The 27,947-nt window shown below is 40.9% G+C and overlaps 1 protein-coding gene across 8 annotated transcripts in view; it reads right to left on the bottom strand.

Annotated features, from left to right (window-relative positions):
* LOC129627729 (oocyte-secreted protein 1) overlaps positions 1–27,947 on the bottom strand; it is a 216,392-nt gene that overhangs the window by 6,516 nt on the left and 181,929 nt on the right. For 6 of the 8 annotated variants that reach the window (XM_055547248.1, XM_055547251.1, XM_055547250.1 and 3 more), the window contains exons 2-5: positions 7,141–7,248; positions 4,371–4,549; positions 1,441–1,538; positions 126–269 (exon numbers count right to left, since the gene is read on the bottom strand). In XM_055547248.1, coding sequence (XP_055403223.1) covers positions 126–269; positions 1,441–1,538; positions 4,371–4,549; positions 7,141–7,207 — 488 coding nt within the window. In that variant the 5' untranslated portion in view covers positions 7,208–7,248. Of the gene's footprint in view, positions 1–125; positions 270–1,440; positions 1,539–4,370; positions 4,550–7,140; positions 7,249–14,639; positions 14,958–15,782; positions 15,870–17,140; positions 17,248–18,884; positions 19,067–22,423; positions 22,529–27,947 lie in introns of those variants that run through there. The other 2 variants (XM_055547254.1, XM_055547255.1) reach the window with 2 other exon arrangements.

Here is a 27,947-nt window from a genome sequence, read left to right as displayed (position 1 = left end):
CAATTCTAAATGAATCTGCATGGATACCTGGTACATAGTGTGTGGTGTACATCACCAATGTACTGAACCTTTGCTTTTTTGTGGCTTGGAAAGCATTTATAGTACTAAGTCAAAAGATGACTTACTTGCATGGCATTCCTGGAGGGGGCTCCAAGGATGGTGCTTCCGGTGGTGGTGTGTTTTTCTGTCTGCCTGGCCCTTGGGCGTTTTCCCCAGATGTTTCATTATCACTTTCTATGTCTTCTTCCCCAAAGGTGAATGGATCATTTCTAAAAAAGAAGAAAAAAAACTAGGCTGGTATATATTTCACTATCTTTTTTTGTGATGACTGGAAATGCAAGAATAGAAACTAAATTGTACAGGTCTGAGTTGTAAGGGGAGGAATGCCAAATCAAGTAGCTTACACAGAAATGGAAGGTTGTTATTTCAGGAAAACACAAGGAAAAGTTTGTAACAGAATGTTAATTAGGATTGCCCATCCTCCCAGAATTAGTTACTGTGACCCAAAGCTGAGACCAAAGAAGCATCAAATACCAGAAACTCTTAAAAAGCTGCTTAACCAGCTTTGTCATCTCCAATCGTCTCACCCATAGTTTATAGGGAATGATTAGAGAGATAAGGTTTTGAGTTCCTAGAATATGGTGAGCAAGTAAGGAAGACATTTCCCTTCTTTATGAAGCCAAGTAAGGGTGTTTTAAAAGAATCCCTTAAACACCAAAAATTTCTACACTAAAGACTGTCACCTCACTCCCAATGTAAATTGACTGTTTAGACTAGTGTATTTTCCATGCAGGCCTATTTAGTATGGAGGAAGAGAGACCTTAAGAGACAAGAATTTTTTTTCAGATGGTAATTTTAAAAAGTTTTTTTTTTATTGAAGCATGGTTGATTTACAATGTTGTATTAGTTTCAGGTGTACAGCAAAGTGATTCAGTTTATATTTATAATACACTCTTTCTCAGATTCTTTTCCCTGTAGGTCATTGCAAAGTATTAAATATGTATATATCCTTATATATATCCCTTCGCTGTACAAGGGGCTTCCTTGGTGGCTCAAATGGTAAGGATGCTGCCTGCAGTGTGGGACACCTGGGTTCATTCCCTGGTCAGGAAGATCCCCTGGAGAAGGAAATGGCCACCCACCCCAGTATTCTTGCCTAGAGAATCCCATGGACAGAGGAGGCTGGTGGTCTACAGTCCATGCGGTGACAGTCAGTAGGTCCCAGCTGGTTATCTAGCCCAGAAAATGGGACCTCATCAGACACTGAATCTGCCCAGCACTTTGATCCTGGACCTCCCAGACTCAAGAGGTTAGGGAAATGAATGTCTGTAAGCCAACCAGTCATGGTATTGTCTTGTAACAACCTGACTAAGACCCATCAGGAACTCCTGGCAGCCAGGAACATGTTACACAGTAGTGTCTGTGGTCAGCTAGACTTACCTTTTAACAAAGCACAGCACTGGCATGACACCTCCTCTGTTTATAAACAAAGATCCATATGTGACTGAGCTTTCAATGAGAATGCCCCACGAGCTTTCCTGAAGGGGGAAAAATGTGTAGTTATTTTAGTTAAATCTGAGAGTTCAAAAAAAAAAATACACTAAAACTTACAATTAGAAAAATATAGGAATCACATTACCTTAATATATAAAGTAGCAGGACAGCAGAGCTAAATAATAAAATGTCTATATTTTTAAAAGACCCAAGTACTAGCTCCTGACGTTGTGCCAAGGACATAGTATTTGTGTGACAATTGAGTCTGCACAGACAACTTTTAATTACCACACTTGTTTTGGGATGAGGGCCTGATTTAGGCCGACCTGGGCTATAGAACAAGCTCTGCAACTTACTCTGGGTGTGAACTTTGACAGTTTTGATGACTTCAGGGCAAGGTCCCCCCACCATTCATAAAATGGGATGGATCTGATGGCTCAGTCAGTAAAGAATCCGCCTGCAGTGCTGGATGCCTGGGTTCGAATCCTGTGTTGGGAAGATCCCCTTGAGGAGGACTTGGCAACCCATGCCAGGATTCCCATCTGGGAAATCCCTCAGACAGAGGGGCCTGGTGGGCTATAGTCCATGGGGTCACAAAGAGTCAGACCCAACTTAGCGATTAAACCACTACCACCATTCAATCCATACCAGGGATTGGTAAATTTTCAAAACATGAGCAGAGACTATTTTCATCATTGTGAATCATATTCTCTCACAAACTCTCGTTTCTAACATTGTTGCATGAGAGCTGTCAGATATTGCCTAAATGAATGTGCTTATGTTCCAGCAAGTCAATTCACAGGCATTAAGAAGTTGGCTGGATTTGTTGGACCACAGGGCATGGCTGACAACTCCAATTATGAGCTATTGTTTGTAAAGGAGAGTATGGTCCATCCGTCATAAATAGCAACTAACACACATTTTTAAAGAAAAACAATTAACTACGTATACAGCCATATCTCTGTTATGGTGAATTACACGGATGCACAAACCACTAGGCATACAACACATCATATGTTATAATTTCAAATATTTATATTATAGAATTAGAAAACACTACCAGTATCAAAAAGTATATTCAACTCTCTGATGCAGTTAGTCTTGATCAATATTTCGATATATGTTTCAACTTTAGTTATACCAATTTAACATGTTGCAAGTATAGTCTTCAGGATGCTTGCTAGTAATTCAGATTGCTCAGGTTCAAATACCGTTTTTGGCACTTAATGTTCATGTGACAATAACTAGGACTAAGCTTTTTAATATTCCATGGCTACAGTAAGAATTCGTAGGGTTGAGCACTATATGGGACAGTAGTATTACATAAGAGGAACATTCAACTTCATTTGAATTTGGCACAAATGGTACTTATTTGTTCATATACTTGAGGAGTCCCCAGGTAATTCTGCTTCAGAAATAGCTGGATAACAGAAACGCAATCACACTGTCAAATATCCATTTTGCTCTCTCCCCAACAACTTACTATCTTTTCCTTCCTCTGGAAGGAACCTCTCTTCATGAATGACAAATAGAAATCTCAGCATTTATCTGCTTAAAGATTAACCATTTATTATCTCAATGAAAAAGAGTGTATCCCCTCCCTATAAATCCCATAAAATTCCTTAGTTACATTTGCCCTACTATAGTTACGTAAACTGACAACTGGCATGACCTTTTCATTTCATAAATATCTGAATGCTTACATTTTATTTAACAAACACCTGTATGTGAGTGTGTGTTAGTTACTCAGTCATTCCAACCTTCGTGACCCCATGTGCTTGCGAAACGCTGGGCATTATTCTAGGTGTTGGGAATACAGCATGCAACAGATGATTGGCTCCTGTGTCTGGAGCCAGGAGTAAAATGACTCCACATAAGCCACAGGTACTAAACCAGGACAGATGTGGGTTCAAAAAGGAAAACCAAGATGCCATCTCCATTGACATCGAGGAGATAAAAAAAAAAATCAGTAAACATGAGACAACATAATTTAATGGACTACGAGCACGGGTGCCCAATTCAGATCCCAGACGCCCCACTCTCTGTGTGACACTATCCTCCGGCAGGGCTACATGAGGGCTAAGTAAGAAAGCTGTCTGGTACGTGATCATGACTGTTTATTTAATCAGTAAAACATGATGAGACAATTAAAGCTTCTAAAATGCTCATCTGCACAACTGACAAACTGCTCACTAACTTTCTCATGTCAGGATCCGTCTTATTCAAAATAACTAATGAAATCTCAAGTCTTTTGGCCTGGGAAGACTGAATTCTTTCTTAATTATACAGCAGTTACTATCCTGATATCCCCTATTTTAGGTGAATATTTAAATCAACACAACAAAAGGGTGGGAAATTGTGGAGCTGTTTCAAAATAAAATGTTTTTTTCAGGTTTGATTTTTCCCTACAGACTATAAAATCTCTCCATCAAAAACAGGGGAAATGTATTAGGAAAAGGCAGACAAAAATGAATGCCTGGTTTTTTAAATCCCATATTTTATCTGTTTTTTTTTTTCCTATTGTAGAATTACCCAAAAATTTAAGACAGAGGGTTGGGCTTCCTTGGTGGCTCAGATGGTAAAGAATCCACCTGCAATGCAGGAGACCCAGGTTTGATCCCTGGGTTGGGAAGATCCCCTGGAAAAAGGAATGAGTACCCACTCCAGTATTCTTGCCTGGGAAATCCCATGGACAAAGGAGCCTGGCGGGCTACAGTCCACGGGGTCACAGAGTCGGACGTGACTGAACATCTAACACACAGTGTTACATGAGCTATAAAATCAATCGACAAAAACAGTTACACAGAGTTAATAATTGGGGTTATACCCACAAATAAGAAAAGACTGTTTCGTATTAAAATAATGACTCATCTTACGTAAGTCCTGATGCCACAAGTAGTAAGACCGTAAAGGAACTCAAAGGAATCAGGCAGCTCTGTGGTGACGGGGCAGCCATCTCCGAGAAAGAGCTCGTGAACCTGGAATAGCAGCTCATCCACAAATGGCGTTCGTCTCACTTTGACCTGGAGCCAGTTTTTAGCACAGGTGACAGACCCTGGTGGAAGAAAAAGAGGGAACAGTTCAGATTACATGTCATCTCTAAACAGTAGCTCAGAAAATGTTCAGCCTCTTAGCTGAAATGCTTAGTTCCAGAGCAAAAAAATGCCTTGGTTCCATTTCTATTTATTCCACCGTGAAATCTTGGGTGAATGACTTAATTTTTACGAGACTCAGTTTCCTTTTCTGGATTGGGTGAAGTCATGGAGCTACTTCCTGGGAATCGAACATTAAATTAGACAAGGCTCTGATAGTTTTTCACTGGAACATGGGACCTTGGGGATATTCAGTAATGGAAAAAGTGCCCTTTATCTGACAAATTTTTTTTTACATATTAAAACTGTTCCCCAATTTGTACACACTGTCTAGAGAAACAAATGAACATCTACCTTTAAATTGAAATGGTATCCCTTTTCAGCATTAATAACACTAAGTAGCACATACGTGGCCCTCTTCAAAATAAATGTGCTTCCTGTTTTCAAAGCAATCTTCCTGGTGGCTCAGACGGTAAAGACTCTGCCTCCAATGCTGGAGGCCCACAGTCCTGGGTGGGGGGATCCTATAGAGAAGGGGCTGCAGCCCACTCCAGTGTTCTTGCCTGGAGAGCTCCACAGACAGAGGCGCCTGGTGGCTCAGATGGTAAAGACTCTGCCTCCAATGCTGGAGGCCCACAGTCCACGCCTGGTGGGGAGACCCTAGAGAAGGGGCTGCAGCCCACTCCAGTGTTCTTGCCTGCAGAGCTCCACAGACAGAGGCGCCTGGTGGCTCAGATGGTAAAGACTCTGCCTCCAATGCTGGAGGCCCACAGTCCATGCCTGGTGGGGGACCCTAGAGAAGGGGCTGCAACCCACCCCAGTGTTCTTGCCTGCAGAACTCCACAGACAGAGGCGCCTGGCGGGCTGCAGTCCACAGGGTCGCAGAGAGTCAGACACGACTGAGCGATTAACACTACTATGTTTTCGAGCAATAGTGCATTATTTAATGTGATTTACATACATTCAGTTCTGCAGTTACATAGATCATATCGATTTGATTACCATGGCTTATAATATTTTCTGATATCTGGTAAGGAAAGTCACTTATACTCATGTTCTACTTCAGGTTAATTCTCAATTTCCTAGTCAGCAAAATGGCGCCTTATTACTAAGACTCTATGACACAGTTTAAAAATAAAATAGGCATCAGCTTTAGTTATGATTCCTAATTCTAGTATGAAATTCACTGTTAATAAAGGAAGCAACATAGTATAATATGCAAATGAGAATATCCCTTTTAATGGCTACAAAACAGTTATAAAAATTAGGCATCATAAGCTTGACCACAAATAATATCTTCATATAAATAAAATATTATTGAGTTCTAGGGGCTAATTTGGTTATTGTCCAATAGGATTAGATAAGATGATGACTACAGCCATGAAATTAAAAGATGCTTACTCCTTGGAAGAAAAGTTATGACCAACCTACATAGCATATTGCAAAGCAGAGACATTACTTTGCCAACAAAGGTCCGTCTAGTCAAGGCTATGGTTTCTCCTGTGGTCATGTATGGATGTGACAGTTGGACTGTGAAGAAGGCTGAGTGCTGAAGAATTGATGCTTTTGAACTGTGGTGTTGGAGAAGACTCTTGCGAGTCCCTTGGACTGCAAGGAGATCCAACCAGTCCATCCTAAAGGAGATCAGTCCTGGGTGTTCTTTGGAAGGAATGATGCTAAAGCTGAAACTCCAGTACTTCGGCCACCTCATGCGAAGAGTTGACTCATTGGAAAAGACTGTGATGCTGAGAGGGATTGGGGGCAGGAGGAGAAAGGGATGACAGAGGATGAGATGGCTGGATGGCATCACTGACTCAATGGGCGTGAGTTTGAAATGAACTCCGGGAGTTGGTGATGGACAGGGAGGCCTGGCGTGCTGTGATTCATGGGGTCACAAAGAGTTGGACACGACTGAGCGACTGAATTGAACTGAAGCATAATAATGTGGATCAAAAAAAATTTAAGATTGTCTTTAAACATGGACTCTTCATTATACCCATTTAACATCAGTTGATTAGTTTCCCACACTTCAGATGACTACGTTTAAGTCATGTTGCTAAGTGGCTGAGCAGGATTAGGACACAGGAGGAACCTGTTGAGAGCCTTTGGTCTAAAAAGGAATCACTAAGCAGCAGACTGCTCTGCCCCACCCTCAAGGAGTGCGGTCCAATGTCCCACCCTCAAGGAGCACGGTCCAAGTCCTCGGAACCTAAGCAACCTCCTTTCCGAGGCAGCGGGCAGCCTCCTGACTCATCCATTCAGCACGAGTATTTCTGACAAGCGACAAGCATGTCCAACACAAAAGCAAATAAGAACCTTGAAATATTTGGCAAGTAAGGAAAAAGATAACAGCATCCTGAAGCCACTTATGGATTCAAGAGAAAACACGGCGTTAAAGATGCACAGATATGACTACGTAGCTCAGTGAGAATAGACAGCCGTTAGGTATTAGCAGATGATCACCAAATCATAAATATTCACCCCAAAGCCAACGGTATAAAAAAGCACACCACTGCTTGACATGCCACCCTTCAGAACCCCCCTTTTCTCTTACAATTATCCAAACTACGGATCAACAGAAAAAGCACGAGGAGTCCTGCTAACACAGCAGAGGCCTTCATTCTTCAGACCTGGAGCCAAGGCGTCACAGGAAGCAGGAAGCGGAAGAAAGTGGGCTCAGAACTGCTTATAGGCCCCGCATCTGCTCAGCTGCCGCAATGCCCCATCACCACTCTGGAACACACGCTGCTGGCTTTTTCTCTTACTGGCTGAAAGTGTTCTGTTGTGATTCAGAAAATCAGAATGTAAATGTGAGAAAGTAGTTCTAGACTCTACCCCTCCAGCTGTGTCTTCTGCAAGCTTGAGGACATGTCTGAAATGGTGTCTTAAGTAATATCTGATATGTGTCTATTGGAACATGAAGAACAGAGCTTTACAAGATGATTTGAGGAGATTCAGGTGGTTAACGCAGAAGAAATTATTTATGATTTGATTGATAATACTGTTTATCATAACCATGCTGGGGTCATTCTGATCCAGTTGGTTCACTAATCCTTCTAATGAGCTCCAGGAGATCCTAATTCAAGTAAACAAATTTGCAAAACTGCGGTCAAAGCTTTAAAAAAAACACTGCTTTCTGTTTTAATTTAGCCTTCCCAAGTGTATTTTATCATAAATGCATACATGTCCAGGTTGCTGAAGAAAAGTTTATGAGAGCATTTTTGTCCAGTAAAATATAGGAATGTAAAACCTGAAAGGAGGAGAGATCGTGGATGAAACTAACAGTTTAAACTAGCTCGGTATTTTAGCAAGAAACTACAGAAGCTCCATCTCAAAAGCAAAAGTTTAATGTTACCTTTAGAAATTATATAGCATGTTTCATAGATGGCTTCTGATTATAGGATAATTGCTAGTGAAAATTATCAAAAGTATAGAAATTTCCAGGACCATGCAGTGATGTAGCAAAGAACAAGCTGCAAGATATACCTGTGATCATGAGAGACCACAAGGGAAAGCTCTTTCCACTAAATATTTTAATTATACTTTATGTCTCATAAAATCAATGAGTTTTTATTTTGGAGTGTGTGTTGTTAAGTAATAACCAGGAATTAAGGAACTTCAGTAGATTTAAATTTACAAAGACAGTATCAGTGAACTATAGCTGGTAATTATCTTAATTATGCAAGATAGGAATGTATGGCAAACAATTGAAACAGTAAGGAAGTATGCAGAATAACACTGAAATGTCTTATTGACCAGTAACTCACACATTCTTTACCCCCATGCTCAGGCAAGCCAGATAATATTTTATTGTAGGACATCATGGTAATTTTATTTACAAGTATTTCATTTCATGGATGCATCTCTATCTAGTTATTCATAACAAATGGAATTTGTATTGTTCTATATTGAATTACTGACAGGTTTATTTATATAAACTGTCTCAGAGAATTTTAATATCATTGGCTGTGGCTTCCCTGGTGGCTCAGTGGTAAAGAATCTGCCTGGCAAAGCAGGAGATGTGGGTTCAATCCTTGGTCCAGGAAGATCCCACGTGCCACAGAGTAATTAAGCCCGTGCACCACAGCTGTTGAGCCTGGGCTCTAGAGCCTGGGAGCAGCGACTACTGAGCCTACTTGTGGCAACTAGCGAAGCCCACGCGCCTCCAGCCCTTCTCTGCAGCGAGAGAAGCCACCGCGGCAAGAAGCCTGTGCAGCGCAACTAGAGTCCAGCTCCAGCTTGCTGCCACGAGAGAAAGCCCGAGTGCACCAGTGAAGACCTAGTACAGCCAAAAGGAAATCACTGTTTTTTTTTTTTTTTTTAATTTTTTAAATTTTATTTTATTTTTAAACTTTACAATATTGTATTGGTTTTGCCAAATATCGAAATGAATCCACCACAGGTATACATGTGTTCCCCATCCTGAACCCTCCTCCCTCCTCCCTCCCCATTCCATCCCTCTGGGTCGTCCCAGTGCACCAGCCCCAAGCATCCAGTATCGTGCATAGAACCTGGACTGGCGACTCGTTCCATATATGATATTATACATATTTCAATGCCATTCTCCCAAATCATCCCACCCTCTCCCTCTCCCACAGAGTCCAAAAGACTGTTTTATACATCAGTGTCTCTTTTGCTGTCTCGTATACAGGGGTATTGTTACCATCTTTCTAAATTCCATATATATGCGTTAGTATACTGTATTGGTGTTTTTCTTTCTGGCTTACTTCACTCTGTATAATAGGCTCCAGTTTCATCCACCTCATTAGAACTGATTCAAATGTATTTTTTTTAATGGCTGAGTAATACTCCATTGTGTATATGTACCACAACTTTCTTATCCATTCATCTGCTGATGGACATCTAGGTTGCTTCCATGTCCTGGCTATTATAAACAGTGCTGCAATGAACATTGGGGTACACGTGTCTCTTTCAATTCTGGTTTCCTCAGTGTGTATGCCCAGCAGTGGGATTGCTGGATCATAAATCACTGTTTTTAAAAAATATCATTGCCTATGCATCTAACACTTCCTTTCGAATGGCAGCATAGTCATTAGAAAACCATGAAAATGAAAATTTCATGCTGCATATGAAAACCATGAAATATCTAAAATCTGATGGACACTTATGTCTTCTCTTTTTCGATTAACTAAGTCTCCTCCCTAGAGACTCTATTTCCCCTCTTGCTCTGCTGAGACCTGACCTTATTATCAGTCTGATGGGATTAAGGATAGTTGGAGCAGATTTTTAAGGAGACAAGTGTCTTTTTATGAAGATCCTGCCTCACAGAAGATATTTGCAGACTCTGTATGCAAGGGGAAGAGGCTTTCCTCCAGAAAGGATTGGGCTACTTTAACTGTCTAGAAGTTTTAGATGAATCAAGGGTATTTCCAGGTGCTTTAACCTTTTCACAATTTATCATACCATATGATACAGGGAAAATTCAATATTCTTTTTGATTAGGAAATTGAAGAGTTACCTAAAATGGAGATTGTTCTGCTAATAACTTCTCACTTAGCTAGGCAAAAGGAAACTAGACCCAGAAGCTGCTGCTGCTGCTGCTGCTGCTGCTGCTGAGTCGCTTCAGTCGTGTCCGACTCTGTGCGACCCCATAAACGGCAGCCCACCAGGCTCCCCCGTCCCTGGAACTCTCCAGGCAAGAACACTGGAGTGGGTTGCCATTGCCTTCTCCAATGCATGAAAGTGAAAAGTGAAAGTGAAGTCGTTCAGTCGTGTCCGACTCTGCGCAACCCCATAGACAGCAGCCTACCAGGCTCCTCCATCCCTGGGACTCTCCAGGCAAGAGTACTGGAGTGGGTTGCCATTGCCTTCTCCTAGATACAGAAGCACCTGTGTAGAATTATCTAAATGAGTTGGGGAGGGCAATGGAATCAATTTTGGCTAGCCATTTATTTCTTATGTCTTAGCTTGTCCACAAAAGGACAGTGAAATAAGTCTCTCTTGACTGGAGATACTGAAAGGATCCCAGCTCTAAAGGGTGTTGGAGTGGGAGGGAAATGAATACCACAGAACCCACCTGAAATCCTTTCCCTTATGATAGAAGAGATTCAGCTTCATCTCTTAGGGTCCAGGTAAACGTGTGGACTCACTCTTACCCCCAATTTACTTAAAAAAAAAAAAAACTTGCATTTTGCTTTTAAATCTTGCAAGGATCTTCTTAAAAGACAGAGTTCAATTGAGTAGTCTGGGTGAACTCCGGGAGTTGGTGATGGACAGGGAGGCCTGGCATGCTGCGATTCATGGGGTCGCAAAGAGTCAGACACGACTGAGCGACTGAACTGAACTGAACTGAACTGAATTAGACTTGATATGTAACACTTCATTCTAATAAGCCCCCAGGTAATAACCTTGCTCATCTATGGATCACTCTTGTATTTGAAAGACTGGAGAGGTTATCTATATTCTGGGGTGGCTGCAGAGATGGCTGGGGGAAGTGGAAGGCCCTGAGACTGAAATGGAAAATCTAAGAAATCACGCATTCATTTGAGGAAGCAATTGTATCAACACAGGGAAGTTAAGCAAGTTACACTGACTGGTGTTTGTGAGAAACCCAATTTCTATTCTTCTCTTGACAGCCATACTCCTAGGAAAAGTCATTTATACTCTTTCAGGTTCTTTTTATCCTCTGTTTTTTTGAATTGAAGTATGGTTGCTGTATATTATATCAATTACAGGTGTATAATGTAGTGATGCACAATTTTTAAAGGTTATACTCCATTTGCAGTTACAAAGTATTCACCATATTCCCCAGGTGGTACAATATATGCTTGTAGCTTATTTTATACCTAACAGTTTATATCTCCTAACCCCTTACCGGAGGCTCACCCCTCCCCTCTTCCCTCTCCCCACTGATAGCCACTAGATTGTTCTTTCTGTGAGTCTGCTTCTTTTTTGTGATATTCACTAGTTGGTTATATTTTTTAGATTTCACATATAAGTGACATTGTATGACATTTGTCATTTTCTGTCTGACATTTCACTTTAGCATAATGCCCTCTAAAACCATCCATCTTGCTGCAAATGGCAAGATTTTGCTCTTTTCATGGCTGGGTAGTATCTCAGTGTGTGTGTGTGTGTGTGTGTGTGTGTGTGTGTGTGTATCACATCTTTATCCATTCATCTGTCGATAGGTTGCTTCCATTGGTTGGCATTTGTAAAAAATGCCACTATGAACACTGTTATGCATATATCTTCTCAAATTAGTGTTTCTGCATTTTCCAACTTCTTATCCATCCTCTCCTAAACCTGACTTTTGAGCATAGCCTCTCCACCAAAACCGCTTTTTCCAGCATCATCAGTGCTCTGCCTGTTCGCTAGAGTGAATAGTCAATTCTTAGTTCTCATCCATCCTACTTAACCTTTCAGAAACAAGTGATGTGATCATTACCTCCATCTGTGTGGCTGTCTGGACTCCACTCTCTGGCAGATTTGCTTCCAGTCTACCTTACTGGTTTCCTCCTTTGAGGTTTCTGTCTCCTTTCAGCTACTTCTTAATATCAGAAACCCCAAGACCTGAGCCTTGAGCCCATTATCTTCTTTTCCTCACTTTTTTTGCTTGAACTCATCCAGTCTTATCACCTTTAAATTTTTGCTGATGAATACAAATTTTCTACATCCAGCCTGGACCACCTCCTCTGAACCCCAGACCTATATGTTCAAAACCCACTTGCTCTCTCCACTTAGAAATCTAATGAACATCTTAAACTTGACATCTACCGAATAGAGCTTCTAAGCCAGGATCTCCCACATTCTTATCAAGTTAGTGGCACCTCCAACTTTCAGTTCAGTTCAGTCGTTCAGTCATGTCCAGCTCTTTGTGACCCCATGAATCGCAGCACGCCAGGACTCCCTGTCCATCACCAACTCCCAGAGTTCACCCAAACCCATGTCCATCAAGTCAGTGATGTCATCCAACCATCTCATCCTCTGTCGTCCCCTTCTCCTCCTGCCCCCAATACCTCCCAGCATCAGGGTCTTATCCAATAAGTCAGCTGTTTGCATCAGGTGGCCAAAGTATTGGAGTTTCAGCTTCAACATCAGTCCTTCCAATGAACCCAGGACTGATCTCCTTTAGGATGGACTGGTTGGATCTCCTTGAAGTCCAAGGGACTCTCAAGAGTCTTATCCAGCAGCACGCTTCAAAAGCATCAATTCTTTGGCACTCAGCTTTCTTTATAGTCCAACTCTCACATCCATGCATGACCCCTGGAAAAACCATAGCCTTGACTAGATGGACTTTTGTTGGCAAAGTAATGTCTCTGCTTTTTAATATGCTGTCTAGGTTGGTCATAACTTTCCTTCCTTCTTTTAATTTCATGGCTGCAATCACCATCTGCAGTGATTTTGGAGCCCAAAAAAATAAAGTCTGACACTGCTTCCACTGTTTCCCCATCTATTTCCCATGAAGTGATGGGACCAGATGCCATGATCTTTGTTTTCTGAATGTTGAGCTTTAAGCCAACTTTTTCACTCTCCTCTTTGACTTTCATCAACAGGCTTTTTAGTTCTTCTTCACTTTCTGCCATATGGGTGGTGTCATTTGCATATCTGAGGTTATTGATATTTCTCCTGGCAATCTTGATTCCAGCTTGTGCTTCCTCTAGCTCAACGTTTTTCATGATGTACTCTGCATATAAGTTAAATAAGCAGGGTGACAATATACAGCCTTGACGTACTCCTTTTCCTATTTGGAACCAGTCTGTTGTTCCATGTCCAGTTCTAACTGTTGCTTCCTGGCCTGCATACAGGTTTCTCAAGAGGCAGGTCAGGTGGTCTGGTATTCCCATCAGGAGCTCAAATATCGTAAAGTCTGCTGGATTCCTCTCTTATACCCCCATATCCAACTCTTTGCAAATCTTTCTCAGATTATATTGATATATCTATACAGGTATATATCTCTTCAAAATCTGAGCACTTTGTTTATTCCACTGCTCTATCTAACCCAGGGCTCTCAACTTCAACCCAGGAAATTCTCAGTTGTGTATGCTGGGCGGGGGCGGAGGTAGGGAGTGCTATCTTACTCTCTGTAGGATGTTTAGTGGCATCACTGGCCGGTACCCCGTAGCCTTAAGGAACACACCACCACTAACACCACCTCTCACTGCAAGAAAAAAACCTCTCCGGATTTGTCTAGTGCCCTGGAGGGAAAGGTCGCCCCTAGATGAGAACGCTGAGAACTGGTCTAGCAAGCCCTCCTACCCTCCCGCTGAAGAGTACCAGCATTAGCATTGGTTTCCCTACTCAGCCTTTCCTGGAGGAGGAAATGGCAGCCCACTCCAGGCTTCTTGCCCGGAGAATCCCGTGGACAGCGGAGCCGGCGGGCTCCAGCCCATGGGGTCACCGAGTCGGACGCGACCGAGCGGCGGAGCCACGGCTCGGCCTTCGCGCCCCCTTGTGTCTGTTCCGCGCGCGGCAGCCTGGGCGATCCGAGGTCGCCCCGAGACTTCCCGGTGACGCGCCCTTCCGTTTCAAGTAAAACCAAGGTTGTCAGGTCAGTTTTGAGAGGCTACCGCTCTGCACTCCCCTTGTTCTGGGGAGGGGGGTCTCTCCTGGTTTATTAGCACTCCCCCCCTCCGACCGCACTGTCCGGCTTGCTGTGAGCCCTCTGGGCCTGGGGTCCCGTGGAGGACCTTCCCTCCCGGGTCTGCACGGCTCACTGCTCACGCCCTTCAGGTCTCTGCCAGCCCGCTCCCGGGCAGGCATCTCCCGACGCCACGCAGAAGAGCAAGCCTCACCCGGATGTTACCAGCCTCCCTTCTCTGCCAGGCGTTTTTCCTAAGGAGCATTTACCCCATTCCTGGAATTTATAGAATATGTGTGTGTGTGTGTGTTTTTTTAATAGTCTGTGCCCTACCAAAATGTAAATTCCATGAAAGCATGTTCATCAAATGAATAAATGATCCAACTAGTTCTAAATCTTAGCTAAGCTTATGAATCAGCCACCTAGCAGGGAAGAATTAGTCATTCTGCCTTTAAAAACCTCTTTATAGTGAGCGTCAAAGCTTAAAATGACACAGCCCTTCAATAATTACAGACAGGTAATAGAACACCCTTTATTCATAAATAAGTCTCCATGGAGTTAAAAGCAGGGGTTAGTGTCTTTTTGAAAAAACAAAAAGATAAGAAGGCAACATGCCATTTGATTTAAAATCAAAAATTAGCTTTTTGAAATAGACAATTGGGTATCATTCAGTTCCATGCCAGCTCTTCTTATTTCTATAAAAGAGCACACTATATCTTCAGTCCTAAACAGTCATTTCAGAAGTTGCCTATGAACATAGATCTCATTTCTTCTCTTCCAGTAAGTTACATCATTTGGCACACAGAGAGAATATAGTATTCAGATCGTTCCTGAAATAGAAGAAAATTTAAAATTAGTCCCAATATAAACATTATTTAACTATTTCAATGAGCTTGCTATTCATCAGTAAAGCAGTTTATATGTGTGGGGGTGTGGATGGGAGAGAGGGTGTAGATTAAAAGTAAAAGAGGAGAATTCAAGAGAAAGGAAAACATTTTACCCTTGGGACAATATCCTTAAGTGTATAATGATTCCTCGCTAAACCATGAGGTACAACCGAAATTTTCTAAGACTATCCTGATACTTTCTGTTGCATAGCTCCACCTCTTTATTGATAACCCCAAATCAACATGCCTGTGGATTTATCTTAATATCCCTTCAGATGTGGCTCAAGGAGAAAGAACTGTACTGCCTGAAGGTATTCTGTCCTTCCTGGAAGAAGTAACCACCCAGCATTATGGCACTTCGGAGCTCACGTCACCAGGGATTACCAACACATCTAAGCCTTCACTTTGTAGGTTCAGTTTGACACTTTTTTTTTTTTAAGATTTAGAACTCCATTGATGTTGGAATTGATGGATATTTCTTTCATCTTTGCATTTATCATGGAATTTCATATGATACCCCAGAAGGACAGCTCTTACTTAAATGGGATCCCTGGAAGTTAGTGACATAGTAACAAAAGCACATGATCAGCAACACCTCCAACAAACACAGGAAGGAATGCATGAACTGCCCATTCCTGAATTGGAAGCTTTTTAGGCACAAAATGCCTTAATACAAATAGGGCATTTGTTTTCCTTGCCAACTGTATTGGCTCCTGTCTAGGACATGCGTGGACAAAATCACAAAACGCCAGTTCCGAGGACCCTTACTGTGACTGCATTATGTAAGAAACTTCCATGTCTTCAGAGCTGGTTTCATCATCTCCACTTTCAGTTTCATTTGACAAAGGGTACATGCTAAAAAAAAATAAAATAAAATAAAAATTAAAAGGGTACATACTAAAGTGAGAGAAGAAAATATAGAAATATCACATGAATCTAAGATCTATTCAGACCTTACTGTTTCCAAGACTGAACTTCAGACCAAATTCCTATGACTAGTAGATGGATTGATTTCTGCTTATTGTTCCAGAACATCACAGGCGGTGTTTGTGGTGTTGAGTAACATGGGCTTAGAAACCAAACTCTGGGTTTACTTCCTGGTTCTACCATCTACCAGAAAATGGCCTCAGGTAAATAATTTCCCTGTGCCTCAATCTCCTTACCCCTAAATCGGCATAATAGTATCTATCTCGTTGAGCTGTCACGGAGAACAAATCTATTTATACAAGTGTTGGAACAGTGCAGGAATATGGTGATTAATAACTGCTAGTTGTTATTTATTGTCGTTATTATCTATGAGACGAACACTATGTAGTAAGGCTCTTCTGTAATCACTGAGAGGAAATAAAAACTCAGTTCAAGGTTTTAACCAGAAGAACCTAACAGAAAAATTATCCAGATAAAGTCCTACCAACAATCAGAAGTTTGCCAAGACCTGATCAAAGTTGCTATGATCTAAAAAGCTTGATTATTACCGGCTTTCTTAAAAGTTGGTAAGATACCAAAAAAATTAATCTTAACCTATGGATTCTGTTCTAGCATGTTCCATCTCTCTCCCTACATCTTGAGTCCAGCATGCTGACCTTGAATCTTCAGTGAGTTCATATACTATCATTTAGACTTTCTTATTTCTTTCAGGAACCTTGAATGTGGGTTCACACTTCAAAATAGCTAGATTTGATTAAGAGCTGGTTAAGATACATCAGATTTTCAGCGACTCTGACAGTTGTATAAAAAAAAAATCGTCATTCCATTTTTCAGTATTCCTGGTATTATATACAGGGCTTCCCTGGTGGTTCAGATGGGAAAGAGTCCGCCTACAAGACAGGAGACCCAGGTTCAAGCCCTGAGTCGGGAAGATCGCCTGGAGAAGGGAATGGCTACCTGTTCCAGTATTCTCTCCTGGAAAATTCCATGTACAGAGGAGCCCAGCAGGCTACTCTTTTTCCTAGAAGACAATTGAAATAACTCTGAAATATATAGGGCCAGGAATCAACAAACTGATGTTACCAATAGGATTGTGTCCTTTCTCCCCTCCCCCAGTTATGACTTTTAATCTCTCAGGGTCGGTTTCTCATCTTGGAAACTAAGATGGAGCCGAGAACCAGGGCAGGAGTCTGGCATACCATGCTTGTTTTGTGACGACACACGACACGGGCATTTCAGCTGTGTCTCCAGAGTTACTTGACATATACTTGATTTTAATCTGAAGCAGAAGAGTCTCCTGGAAAGTCTAAAGAGACAAAGAACGATTTTAAGCAGATGTTTGTCTCAAGAGCCTCAGGAAACTCAACAATTATTTGAATAGGAAGTTGTGGGTCCTGCAAGCTCTCTAAAAGTAACCACAGTCAACCTCCATTCATGAGAAACTAAGCCATCTTCTAAGTGGACACAAGCATTAAAGTCTGGCAGAATGCTTGTGTAGAAGAGGCAGTCAGCACTCGTGAACCGAAAGAAAAAGGATCTTTGTGATTCAAATTCAAGAAAGTTTGCTTATACCTCCTTTTGAGAAACACTGCTGTAACTGGAATACTGCTTAGTCGTAGAGAGTATGAGCTTTAAGCCCGTATGAATGCACTTTGGAACCTGGGAGCTGCCTCTACTCACATAAATCCCGGGGAAATTGTGTTTCTGTACAACAACAAAATACATGGAAAAAATAAAGGAAAAAGTCCCATTTTTTCAATAGATCAAAAAATAAGATCCTTAGTGATAAATTTAACTAAGAAAGTAGAACATCTAACACTGAAAATCATAAGGCTTTGGTGAAGGAAATTGAAGGCAAACAGTGGAAAGCTACCCCATGATCGTGGATCAGAGGAATTAAGATTGTTCAAATATCCATACTACCCACATCCATCCACAGAGTAGACACAATCCCTATCCAAACCCCAGTGATACTTTTCACAGGAAACAGAAACTACCCTGAAGCTGTATTGACTGCAGAAACCTTGAATAGTCAAAGCAAGAGAGAAAAGCAAAGCTGGGGGCATCACAAGTCACACTCCATCTGGTTCAGAATGGCAGCGTAAGATGATCCTCAATGTGGTCCCTCCCACAGACACACTGAATCTATAGCTGTGTCAACGGAACTGTTTCCTCTTGGGAAAAAAACCTACCCTACAAAGCTATATTAATTAAAACGTTATGGTACTGGCATAAAAATAGACACTTCTTAATAAAACATCCTGCATGCTCAACTCCACCTTAAATTTTGCTTTCTGTGGAACCCAATATTTGACATTCAGCTAGACTGGGAAAATTCTATTATTTAATATTCCATTTGGGATAGGGAGCAAAATAGCAAGTAATTTTACAGCAAACTTTTGTAGGCTGCTAACATTTTTTAAATTAAGCCAAAATCCCAATCAGACTTTTTGAGCAGTTGGTATAGTTGATCATTCACTGTGCCCAGTAAGGCCCGTCAAAGTCTCTGGTCAGCGGGATTGGGTGGGGCTGGAGAATGTGAGACATCTACTTTGAAAAACCTTCTGATGCTTAACTATGTTATTTCCTCCTTCTGATTGCACCAGGCCAAATGTTATAAACTGTAATATATCACTTTATACGCTGCAACGTAACATGATAAGCTTGTGAGATGTGGAAACTTTCTAACTTGCCATCTCCCTGACTTTTCTGTCACTAATTGAATTTTATATCTACAAGGTTCACATTAGAGTTTGCAGTTATTACCCAACAAGAAAATAAGTATTTATCATCTCCTTCATTAATTTCCTCTGTCCTGAATGTGACTATTAGAGAAATAAGTCCAGCCTTATTATAGATAAAAACTTAATGACTTCTGGTTTGGGGGCTGTTGAAGGAACCATACAACATTCAGATTTTAGGTAAAATAGCCATTCTTCTTACTTTGGTTACGATGCCACATTTATTAGAATAGTAGAAAAATTCATAATGAGCATCTGGTGAAACGTAGGTTACAGGGCAGTCATCTCCTAAAAATGCTTCATCAGGATTCATGTACAAATTGTGAAATAGTGTGGGTTTAATCTTGGCATAGAACCAAAAGTAGCTGCAGCATACTTTCACAGCTAAGAAGTAGAAAAGAAACATTTTCTGTTAGTGTTGCTATTTCACAGATCAGCCCAGAAAATTTTAGCACAGTTAATATAAACAAAGAGAACATCCTTCTGTTATTCACTCACAAAATCATGACCAATTCTTTGCAACCCCATGAACTGCAGCATCATTCTTCTGCTAATTAAAAAAAAAAGTCTTAGAGCTGAGTAATTCTGCTAAAGACGGTCTCAGCATATTACTTCATCCTCTGAAAATACCCATACTACACATACATCCTTCAATATGAAGTAAAATCTTCTGACCCAGTTCTCCAAAGCCACTGAAGAGCTGGGCCGTGAGACTGCAATACCAGTATGTCGTACCACTGTTGCTGGGCAGTATAGAGCACCTTTGATCTCCCACGCTCAACTGAAGCTCCTCTAAGCAAGCCTTTGTTTCTACGTTTGAATGCACAGCTTAGTGATGTGTAAAAGGATGAAGTAAGGGCTGATGAAGCAATAATGACTTGTCCAAAAGACTAAAACTGAGCAACTCTGCTTCTACAGAAACTGAGTGTCTGTGGTGCTTCCTCTTTTCCTGCTAAATATAACTGGACAGTAATTTTTGTATCTGAGAAAGGGAATCATTTTCTAATATAATTTTCTATGTGGGCTAGGCTCTAGAAGAATGTCACAATACCCTAAAATTACTGGATTGGGTAGGACGTGAGATATAAAGAGTTAAGTTGGCAATTTATGTGGTCTTCACTTAACATAAATCTTCTTAGTTGACTTGGAATACTAAAAGGAGCCTCAGAGGATACTGAAAACTCAGCAACCAAATGAAAATTAAATAACCTGTAATCTTTTCACTAAGAGGATGCACAGATTGCAAATTAGCACATGAAAAGATCTTAGCCAACACCATTAGCCATTATTTAAATATAAATTAAAATCACAAGGAGATATTACTATATACCTATCAGAGTAGCTAAAATAAAAATATGACATCAAGTCGTATTTAACAAGGCTGTGGAGAAACTGAACCATTCATACATTGTTGGTGGCAATGTAAAATATTACCACCCTGGAAATTAGTCTCTCGATTTCTTTAAAACCTAAACATATGACTACCATGTGACCCAGGCTTCCCTGGAAGCTCACTGGTAAAGAATCTGCCTGCCAGTGCAGGAGACGTGGGTGTGATCCCCAGGTGGGGAAGATGAACTGGAGAAGGAAATGGCAACCCACTCCAGTATTCTTGCCTGGGAAATCCCAGGGACAGAGGAGCCTGGCGGGCTACAGTCTGTGGGGTCGCAAAAGAGCCAGACATGACTGAGTAACTAAACAACAACAACCATATGATCCAGAAATCGAACTCCATTTATCCCAGGAAAATAAAAATGTATATTCACACAAAATTTAATCAAATGTTTATAACTGCTTTGTTCATAATAACAAAAAACTAGAAACATCCCAGATGCTTTTCAATGGGTGAATGGTTAAACGATGGTATAACCATGTCATGGAATGCTACTCATCAACAAAAAGGAATGAAGTATTGATACACACAACAATGTAGGCAGACCTCCAGGGAATTTTCTGAATGAAAAGCCAGTCCCTGGGACTAACATACTGTATGACTCCATTTAGGGAGCATCTTGAGATGACAAGAATCAAGAAATGGAGAATAGATGTATAGTTGCCAGAGATAAGAGACTGAGGTGGGAGGGAAGCGAGGTGGCATGATGAATTCAGGAGTGTAGATGTGACTGTCAAAGGGCAACCTGAGGGGTTGTGACGGAAATGTTCTGTGGCTTGGCTGTACCCATGTCAACATCCTAAAGTAATATTGCACTGTTTTGCAAGATGTTACCATTGGATGGAATTGAGTAAAAGGTACACTTATCTGTCTGTAGCATGTCTTATACAACTGCCAAGTATTACACAGTTACATATGAATCTATTATCACCTAAAAATTTAAAAGTTCAGAAAAAAATTCAGCCTGAGTTAGTCTTATCTTCCCCTCAGATTGTCAAAAAGTAAGATATCTGCAAGCAGCAAGTGCTGGTGAAAATGAGAACAGCTGCCCTTCTGCTGGGAAAACTCCACTGTCACACCTCGTTAGAGAACAATGGGGTAAGAGAGAGTTGGTTTTCCGACCTGCACACCTGTGGCCTCATGATCCTGGGCATGCAAAAAAAAACGCCCAAGTACAGACATTACATGTAACAGACAAACATGGACATGTTCTACCCATCAACAGAAAAATGAAGACGATTTATGATGGATTCACTCAATAGCGTACCAGAGAAGAGTTAAACCAAGCCTACACTTATAAATCTCTAAATAGTGTTGAAGAACAACAAAAGCTGTAGGATGGAACAAATAAAAGTTTTGAGTGCCTGCAAAACATAGGTTTATGGATCCATCTATTCGACATAGAATTATAAAATGCATAGAGAAATGCAAAATGACCAAGCTTCCATCTGGACAAAGAGGGAAGAGAACAGAACCAAGGGTGGCCATGGGGACTTCAACTTTACCTGAACTTTGATTCTACCAGAAATTAAAATGGAAGCAAGTGTAGCCGATTATTGTGGATTTCATAAAGCTGGAGAGTGGGTCAATGAGTATTTATGTGATTTTATTGTTGTCTTTTTAAATATTTCCTAAGTAAAGGAAAGAAAAGCATACAATAAACACACCACGACCCTTCCCAGTGCTCACACAGCAGATCTGGGTGGCCTTGTGAAACAGGTAACTTGATGAGAACATGTACATTCTTACAGAAACTCTGAAAGTTCAACATCAGAAACTGACAAACCAAAGTTCATGCATAGGGCAATCATCCATCCCATTTGCTCAGGAAGGAAGATTTTTAGTGCTAAAACAGGAAAAGCATAAGGAAAACCAAGGCAATTGATCACTCCACATAGGAAGGGCTGAATTCTTCCTCTCAGACACAATGGATTTATGAAGAATAATATCAAGGACAACAGAGTCCTAGATAAGGTTTCCTTCCAGCATGTCACACTCAGAGTCCTGAGGTCCTGCCGCAGCCCATGGAAGTCTCCTTATGTTCCCGGCCACCCCACGCTCCTTACATTTAACCCACTTCAAGTATTTGAGCCCCAGGAATCTGACATGCTCTGAAAGGGGTCAGAAGAGAAGGGGAGTTGAGAAAAGCAACTCTCAAGTTGGGGCAGACTCTTGAGTCTCAGAAAACATCTTAAGATCAAATATCTAAAATAAACCTCCTTCACTATATGTATCCTCAGCTATTGCTAGGATTCAGTGAGACCAAAATCATGAATAATTCAAAAGTCACGTTGAAAGCTCCATCTTTCAACATTTAAAAAATACCCTCCTCTGCAAATATGTTATACCTGACCAATCCCCAGCACAAGTCCATGTCAAAGAGAAAAGGACTAAGAGTCCTCTTAATCCCGAGGAAGGCTTCATTGGCTGAGATTGGAAATGAAATCCTACTCGAGAAACAGGAAGTTAGGAGCAGCGGATTTATATGCCAAAATAGCTAAAGACACACTCAGGTGTGAAAAGTCAACTACCAGCTCTGGGCAGCACACATGTGCCATAAATATATCATCATTTTAGTTTGTTAATATATCAATAATAATGATATATTATTATTATATATATTATTTAGTTCAATAATATATCAGTATTCATAAATATATCATCAAGGTAGTTCGTTGCCTGAAACCTAACACTTTTTATTCAAATATTTTGTTCCCCTGGAACAGTGAATTTTGAAAGCTTACATTAATGCCTGTAAAACTCACGCACAAATTGTAATGTGACTATCAAAGCAGGAGGCAGGTCTTTTAGATATGATTAGAAGATTGGTAGAAGGCTCTATTTCATTTTCTTTAGAGTCTAAATCTTCAATTATGGGGTTGTTTTTATGCACTAACGTTTACTTTATTAAAACTCCCTATGATCGTATAACTTCTATCTCCATGTTTGAGCACTAAAACAATAATGACTGTAAGAGAATTCAATTATCCTGTGCACCTCAGAAGGCGAAGCCCTGAGGAATTAGGCGTGAGGATTTACAAGACTGATTTCTCCTGCTTTAACCTAATTTACCAACCAACTTCTAAACAATGGTCCTCAAAACTAGCAGACATCAGGCCCACCTGTAGAGCCCACTGAAGCTCCGCACAGCTAGCTGAGCCCCATCTTACTGATTTGGTAAGACATCAGAATTTGCATTCCTGACAAGTTCTCAGATGATACTGATACTGCCCAGGGACCATACTTTGAGAATCACTACTCTAAAGGGTTTGCCTTTAGAGTACATGCTGAGTTGATGCCCATCAGCTGCTGCTGCTGCTAAGTCGCTTCAGTCGTGTCCGACTCTGTGTGACCCCATAGATGGCAGCCCACCAGGCTCCGCCGTCCCTGGGGTTCTCCAGGCAAGAACACTGGAGTGGGGTGCCGTCAGCAGTGCTTCTCAAACTTTAATGAGCCAACACATCACCTGGAGATCATGTTACAACACGTATAATGATTTAGAGGCCTGGGGTGCAGCCGAAAGTCTGCAAACTCTCGGCCATTACCAGTGATGCTATCTTGTAAATAATTTTTAGCAAGGCTTGAAGATATTCTCATGGCATTCAAGTTCCTTTCTTCAAGAGAGAAGATGAAAATGAAAATAAGAAATTCAAAATGTCTCTAAGAAAAGGAGCCTGAATGAATGTTTCAAATGCTTTCTATTTTTTTTTTTTCTCTCTAGAACACTGGTTCCTCAAGTTCAGTGATTGTTTTGTGCTGTTTTACTAGAACATAAAAAGCAGAAATTTACAGAGATTAGAAATGATTAGGTGCATGCATTTAACTGTCCTTGATATTATGTTGATTTTGTCACTACATTCACCATCTCTTCTAAAAGTAAAGACCACTAAATGATGAGATCTTCAAGAGCAGGACCATCTCCCTCTATTTTTATATCTCCAGAACTTGGCAGACCTGGTACCTGCTAACAGAAGTGGATGGGGAGAGAAATAAAAAAGAAATATAATTCTTTAATATTTTTTCAACTTAAGAGCTTACCAAATACTTATGTTCCACTTGAGAGTATTAATAGAGACAAATATCTACAATGTTAATAATTATGCTTGTGAAATTTTATGTACAATAGGATAAAAAGCACATTAAAACATCATTTCCTAGATATTGCCAACCAGATCGGCAGTGCTGAAGGCCAGTATGAATGAAGACCAAGGCTTGTGCACAGGTAGGTCAATGTCTCCAATTTTCACACATGCCAATCTGCAAAAACACTGTTAGCAAACTGTTAGCAAACTGGTAAAGGAATATGTGCTTTAAATCTTAAAATCATCTGACTAAATCTCTAGGAGAGCAGTCATCCCCAGGTGAGGATGGAGGCATTGAAAAGTGGCTTCCGTGATCTCTAGATAATTTTTCTTACTTCTCCTTTTGAGCCTCTATCTTCAGGTTTTCATGACCTTTTCTCTATTTTTTAATTTGTAATAAATCCCTAACTTTCCATACCCTGAGAAAAATCTCCCTTTTCTATTCTAAGTATCTTTAATGTTTATTTATTTGTTTATTTGACTTCAGATCTTAATTGCAACGTACAAGTTCTACATTTGTGTCATGAAGAATCTTTGGTTGTGGCACACGGGCTCCAGAATGTGCAGTTCAGTACTTGTGGCTCGTGGGCTTAGTTGCTCCAAGGCATGTGGGATCTTAGTTCCCAGACCAGGGATCTAACCCACATCCCATGCATTGAAGATGGATTCTTAACCCCTGGACCACCGGAGAAGTCCCAAAGTACTTTGTGGTGGGGGCAGGGGGGAACATTTAAACTACATTTTAAGCACTTAAAAAAAATAAGTACATTAATATGGATATCTTAGTGAGAATATATTTCAATATGGGGCATGAAATAGGTCAAGAGGCAGCATAGCAAACAGCAGGAAGGTGAAACAAGACCTTCTCCTCCTCATCTACTACACTGGAAGTTCTAGAAGCCCCCAGACTTACTGGAGTGACCGTGTAAACTACAGGACAGATTTAAGGTTTTCTAGCTGTCCTCAGCATGTCTCTTTGGAGCTCTTTATTACTGCGCATGATATTCTGATACCATAACCACTGATGCCCTGCTGCGGTTATCATATTCCTTTACTCTTCTGTAAGGTACTAAAGTTTGGCCCTCAACTTTCTTTTTCAGTCTAAATATTAATTATAATCTTTTTACTTTTTAAAAATTAAGGTAAAATTCACAAATAATAAAAGTCGCTCTTGAAAAAGTGCACAGTTGCAAGAATCTTGACAAATGTATACACTCCCGTTAACGCCACAACAATCAGGATACAGAGCATCTCCATCACCCCAAATGTTCCCAGGCATCAGTACCTCACTGCCACCAGCTCATCTCCTGGCCACAGCCAATCTCTGTTTTCCGTCTCTATAATTTGTCCTCTCCAAAATGTCATTTAAATGGAATCACATAGTTTGTACTCTTTCGTGTCTTATTTCCTTTTCTTGGCACGATGCTTTTGAGAGTCACTCAATCTGGACTGTTAAGGTAAGAGTAGTTTCTCGTTGCAGCTGAGTAGTCTTCCATGGAATCACTGCACCCCTGGCTGTTTAATCATTTGTGAGCTGGTAAACATTTAAGCTGTTTCCAGGTTGGGATTATTATGAATAAAGCTATGAACATTTCTTCATCTATTCTTGTATAGACACAGTACTTTCATTTCTCTTCAGTGACATTGTTGTGTTATAGGTTCAGATTTTCTATACTTCCTTATGTTAGCTGTAGCAATATTTTCTAGGAAACATTTGCTTCTCATGCTAATCATTTTGGAAGTATAGATATCAAAGTAGTGTCTTCTTTTTTATTCTATCATGCTCCTTTTATTCCTAATATTGTACGTCCATGCCTTTTCTGCTTTTCTCTCTCCCTCCTCCAAAACCCTTTGATTAGTCTGTTTTATCAGCTGGGTTTGATAGGTATGATTGCTGGGTCTAGTGCATGCACACTGGTGTCTGAGGCCAGGTCCCGGCTCTCTGTGGACCGAGCCATGTCCAGGGGAGGTTATGGGTTCAGGGTTCTAAGGCATCCTGCCTACTAGCAGATGAGGCTGTATACATTATGTATAGAATAGTATATATCTAGTATACAGACTAGTGTAAGAAGGACCTACTGTATAGCACATGACTGACTCATTGGAAAAGACCCTGATGCTGGGAAAGATTGAAGGCAGGAGAAGGGGACGACAGAGGATGAGATGGTTGGATGGCATCACCAACTTGATGGACATGAGTTTGAGCAAGTTCCCAGAGTTGGCGATGGACAGGGAGGCCTGGCGTGCTGCACTCCTTGGGGTCACAAAGAGTCGGACACTACCGAGCGACTGAACTGAACTGACTGTATAGCACAGGGAGCTATACTCAATAGTTTATAATAATCTATAAGGGGAAAGAATCTGAAAAAAATATACATAGCATATGTGTGTTTTACTGAATCACTTTGCTGTACACCTGAGATTAACAACATTGTAAATCAACTCAACTTCAATTGGGAACAAACTAAAGAGATGTACAATCTACTCTGTTACACACCATCTGCAGCTGAAACCCGGCACTCTCTGAAATTTGACATTTAATCAGAGGCTGCCGACAGTTAAAGAAGAAGCTAATTGCTCTGTGGGACTCACTAGGAAGTCTTACATGTCAGATACAACTTAAAAATCCATGTTTGGTTCCTTGGAATGTACTGCAGGACAGTTAAAAATGTCTATCTCAGACACCTGATAGAACACAGAAATTCTGTACGGAAGTTGTTTCATATGTCATGAGACGCTTCTGCATATTTAAACCAAGAAATTGACACCATATGAGTGTTCTTTGAAATGATCCTCATGTCTGTTGACTCTCAATCTTTTCACTAAAGGGTCTAGGAAGCTCTTTTTGCCTTTACATACTGTTCATGGGGTTCTCACAGCAAGAATACTGGAGAGGTTTGCCATTCACTCCTCCAGTGGACCATGTTTTGTCAGAACTCTCCACTATGGCACATCCATCCAGGGTGGCCCTACATGGCATGGCTCATAGCTTCATTGAGTTCTGTAAGCCCCTTTAGAAGGCTGTGATCCATGGAGGGGATGGATCTTTACTGCAGCTCCTTATTGCAAAATTCAGGCTTAAAATGAAGAAATTAGGGAAAACCACTGGGCCGTTCAGGTAGGACCTAAATCAAGTCCCTTATGATTATACAGTAGGGGTGACGAATAGATTCAAGAAATTAGATTTGGTAGAGAGAGTGCCTGAAGAACTATGGACAGAGGTCAGTAACATTGTACAAGAAGCTGTAACCAAAACCATCCCAAAGAAAAATGCAAGAAGCAAAGTGGTTGTCTGAGGAGGCTTTAAAAGTAGCTGAATAAAGAGATGTGAAAAGCAAGGGAGAAAGGGAAAGATATACCCATCTGAATGCAGAGTTCCAGAGAGCATCAAGGAGTGATAAGAAGGCCTGTTTCAGTGAACAATGCAAAGAAGTAGAGGAAAACAATAGACTGGAAAAGACTAGAGAGCACTTCAAGAAAACTGGAGAGATCAAGGGAACACTTCATGCAAGACTGGGCACAATAAAGGGCAGAAACAGTAAGGACCCAACAGAAGCAGAAGAGATAAAGAAGAGGTGACAAGAATACACAGAAGAATTATACAAAAAATATCTTAATGATCAGGATACCCACGATGGTGTGGTCACTCACATAGAGCCAGGCATCTTGGAGTGTGAAGTCAAGTGGGCCTTAGGAAGCATCACTATGTACAAAGCTAGTGGAGGTGATGGAATTCCAGCTGAGCTATGTAAAATTCTAAAAGATGATGCTGTTAAAGTGTTGCATTCAA

This window comes from Bubalus kerabau, chromosome 15 (assembly GCF_029407905.1).
Source record: "Bubalus kerabau isolate K-KA32 ecotype Philippines breed swamp buffalo chromosome 15, PCC_UOA_SB_1v2, whole genome shotgun sequence".
NCBI lineage: Eukaryota > Metazoa > Chordata > Mammalia > Artiodactyla > Bovidae > Bubalus > Bubalus kerabau.
Note: the sequence above shows the minus strand (reverse complement) of the source record. Positions and strands in the feature narration are given on the sequence as shown.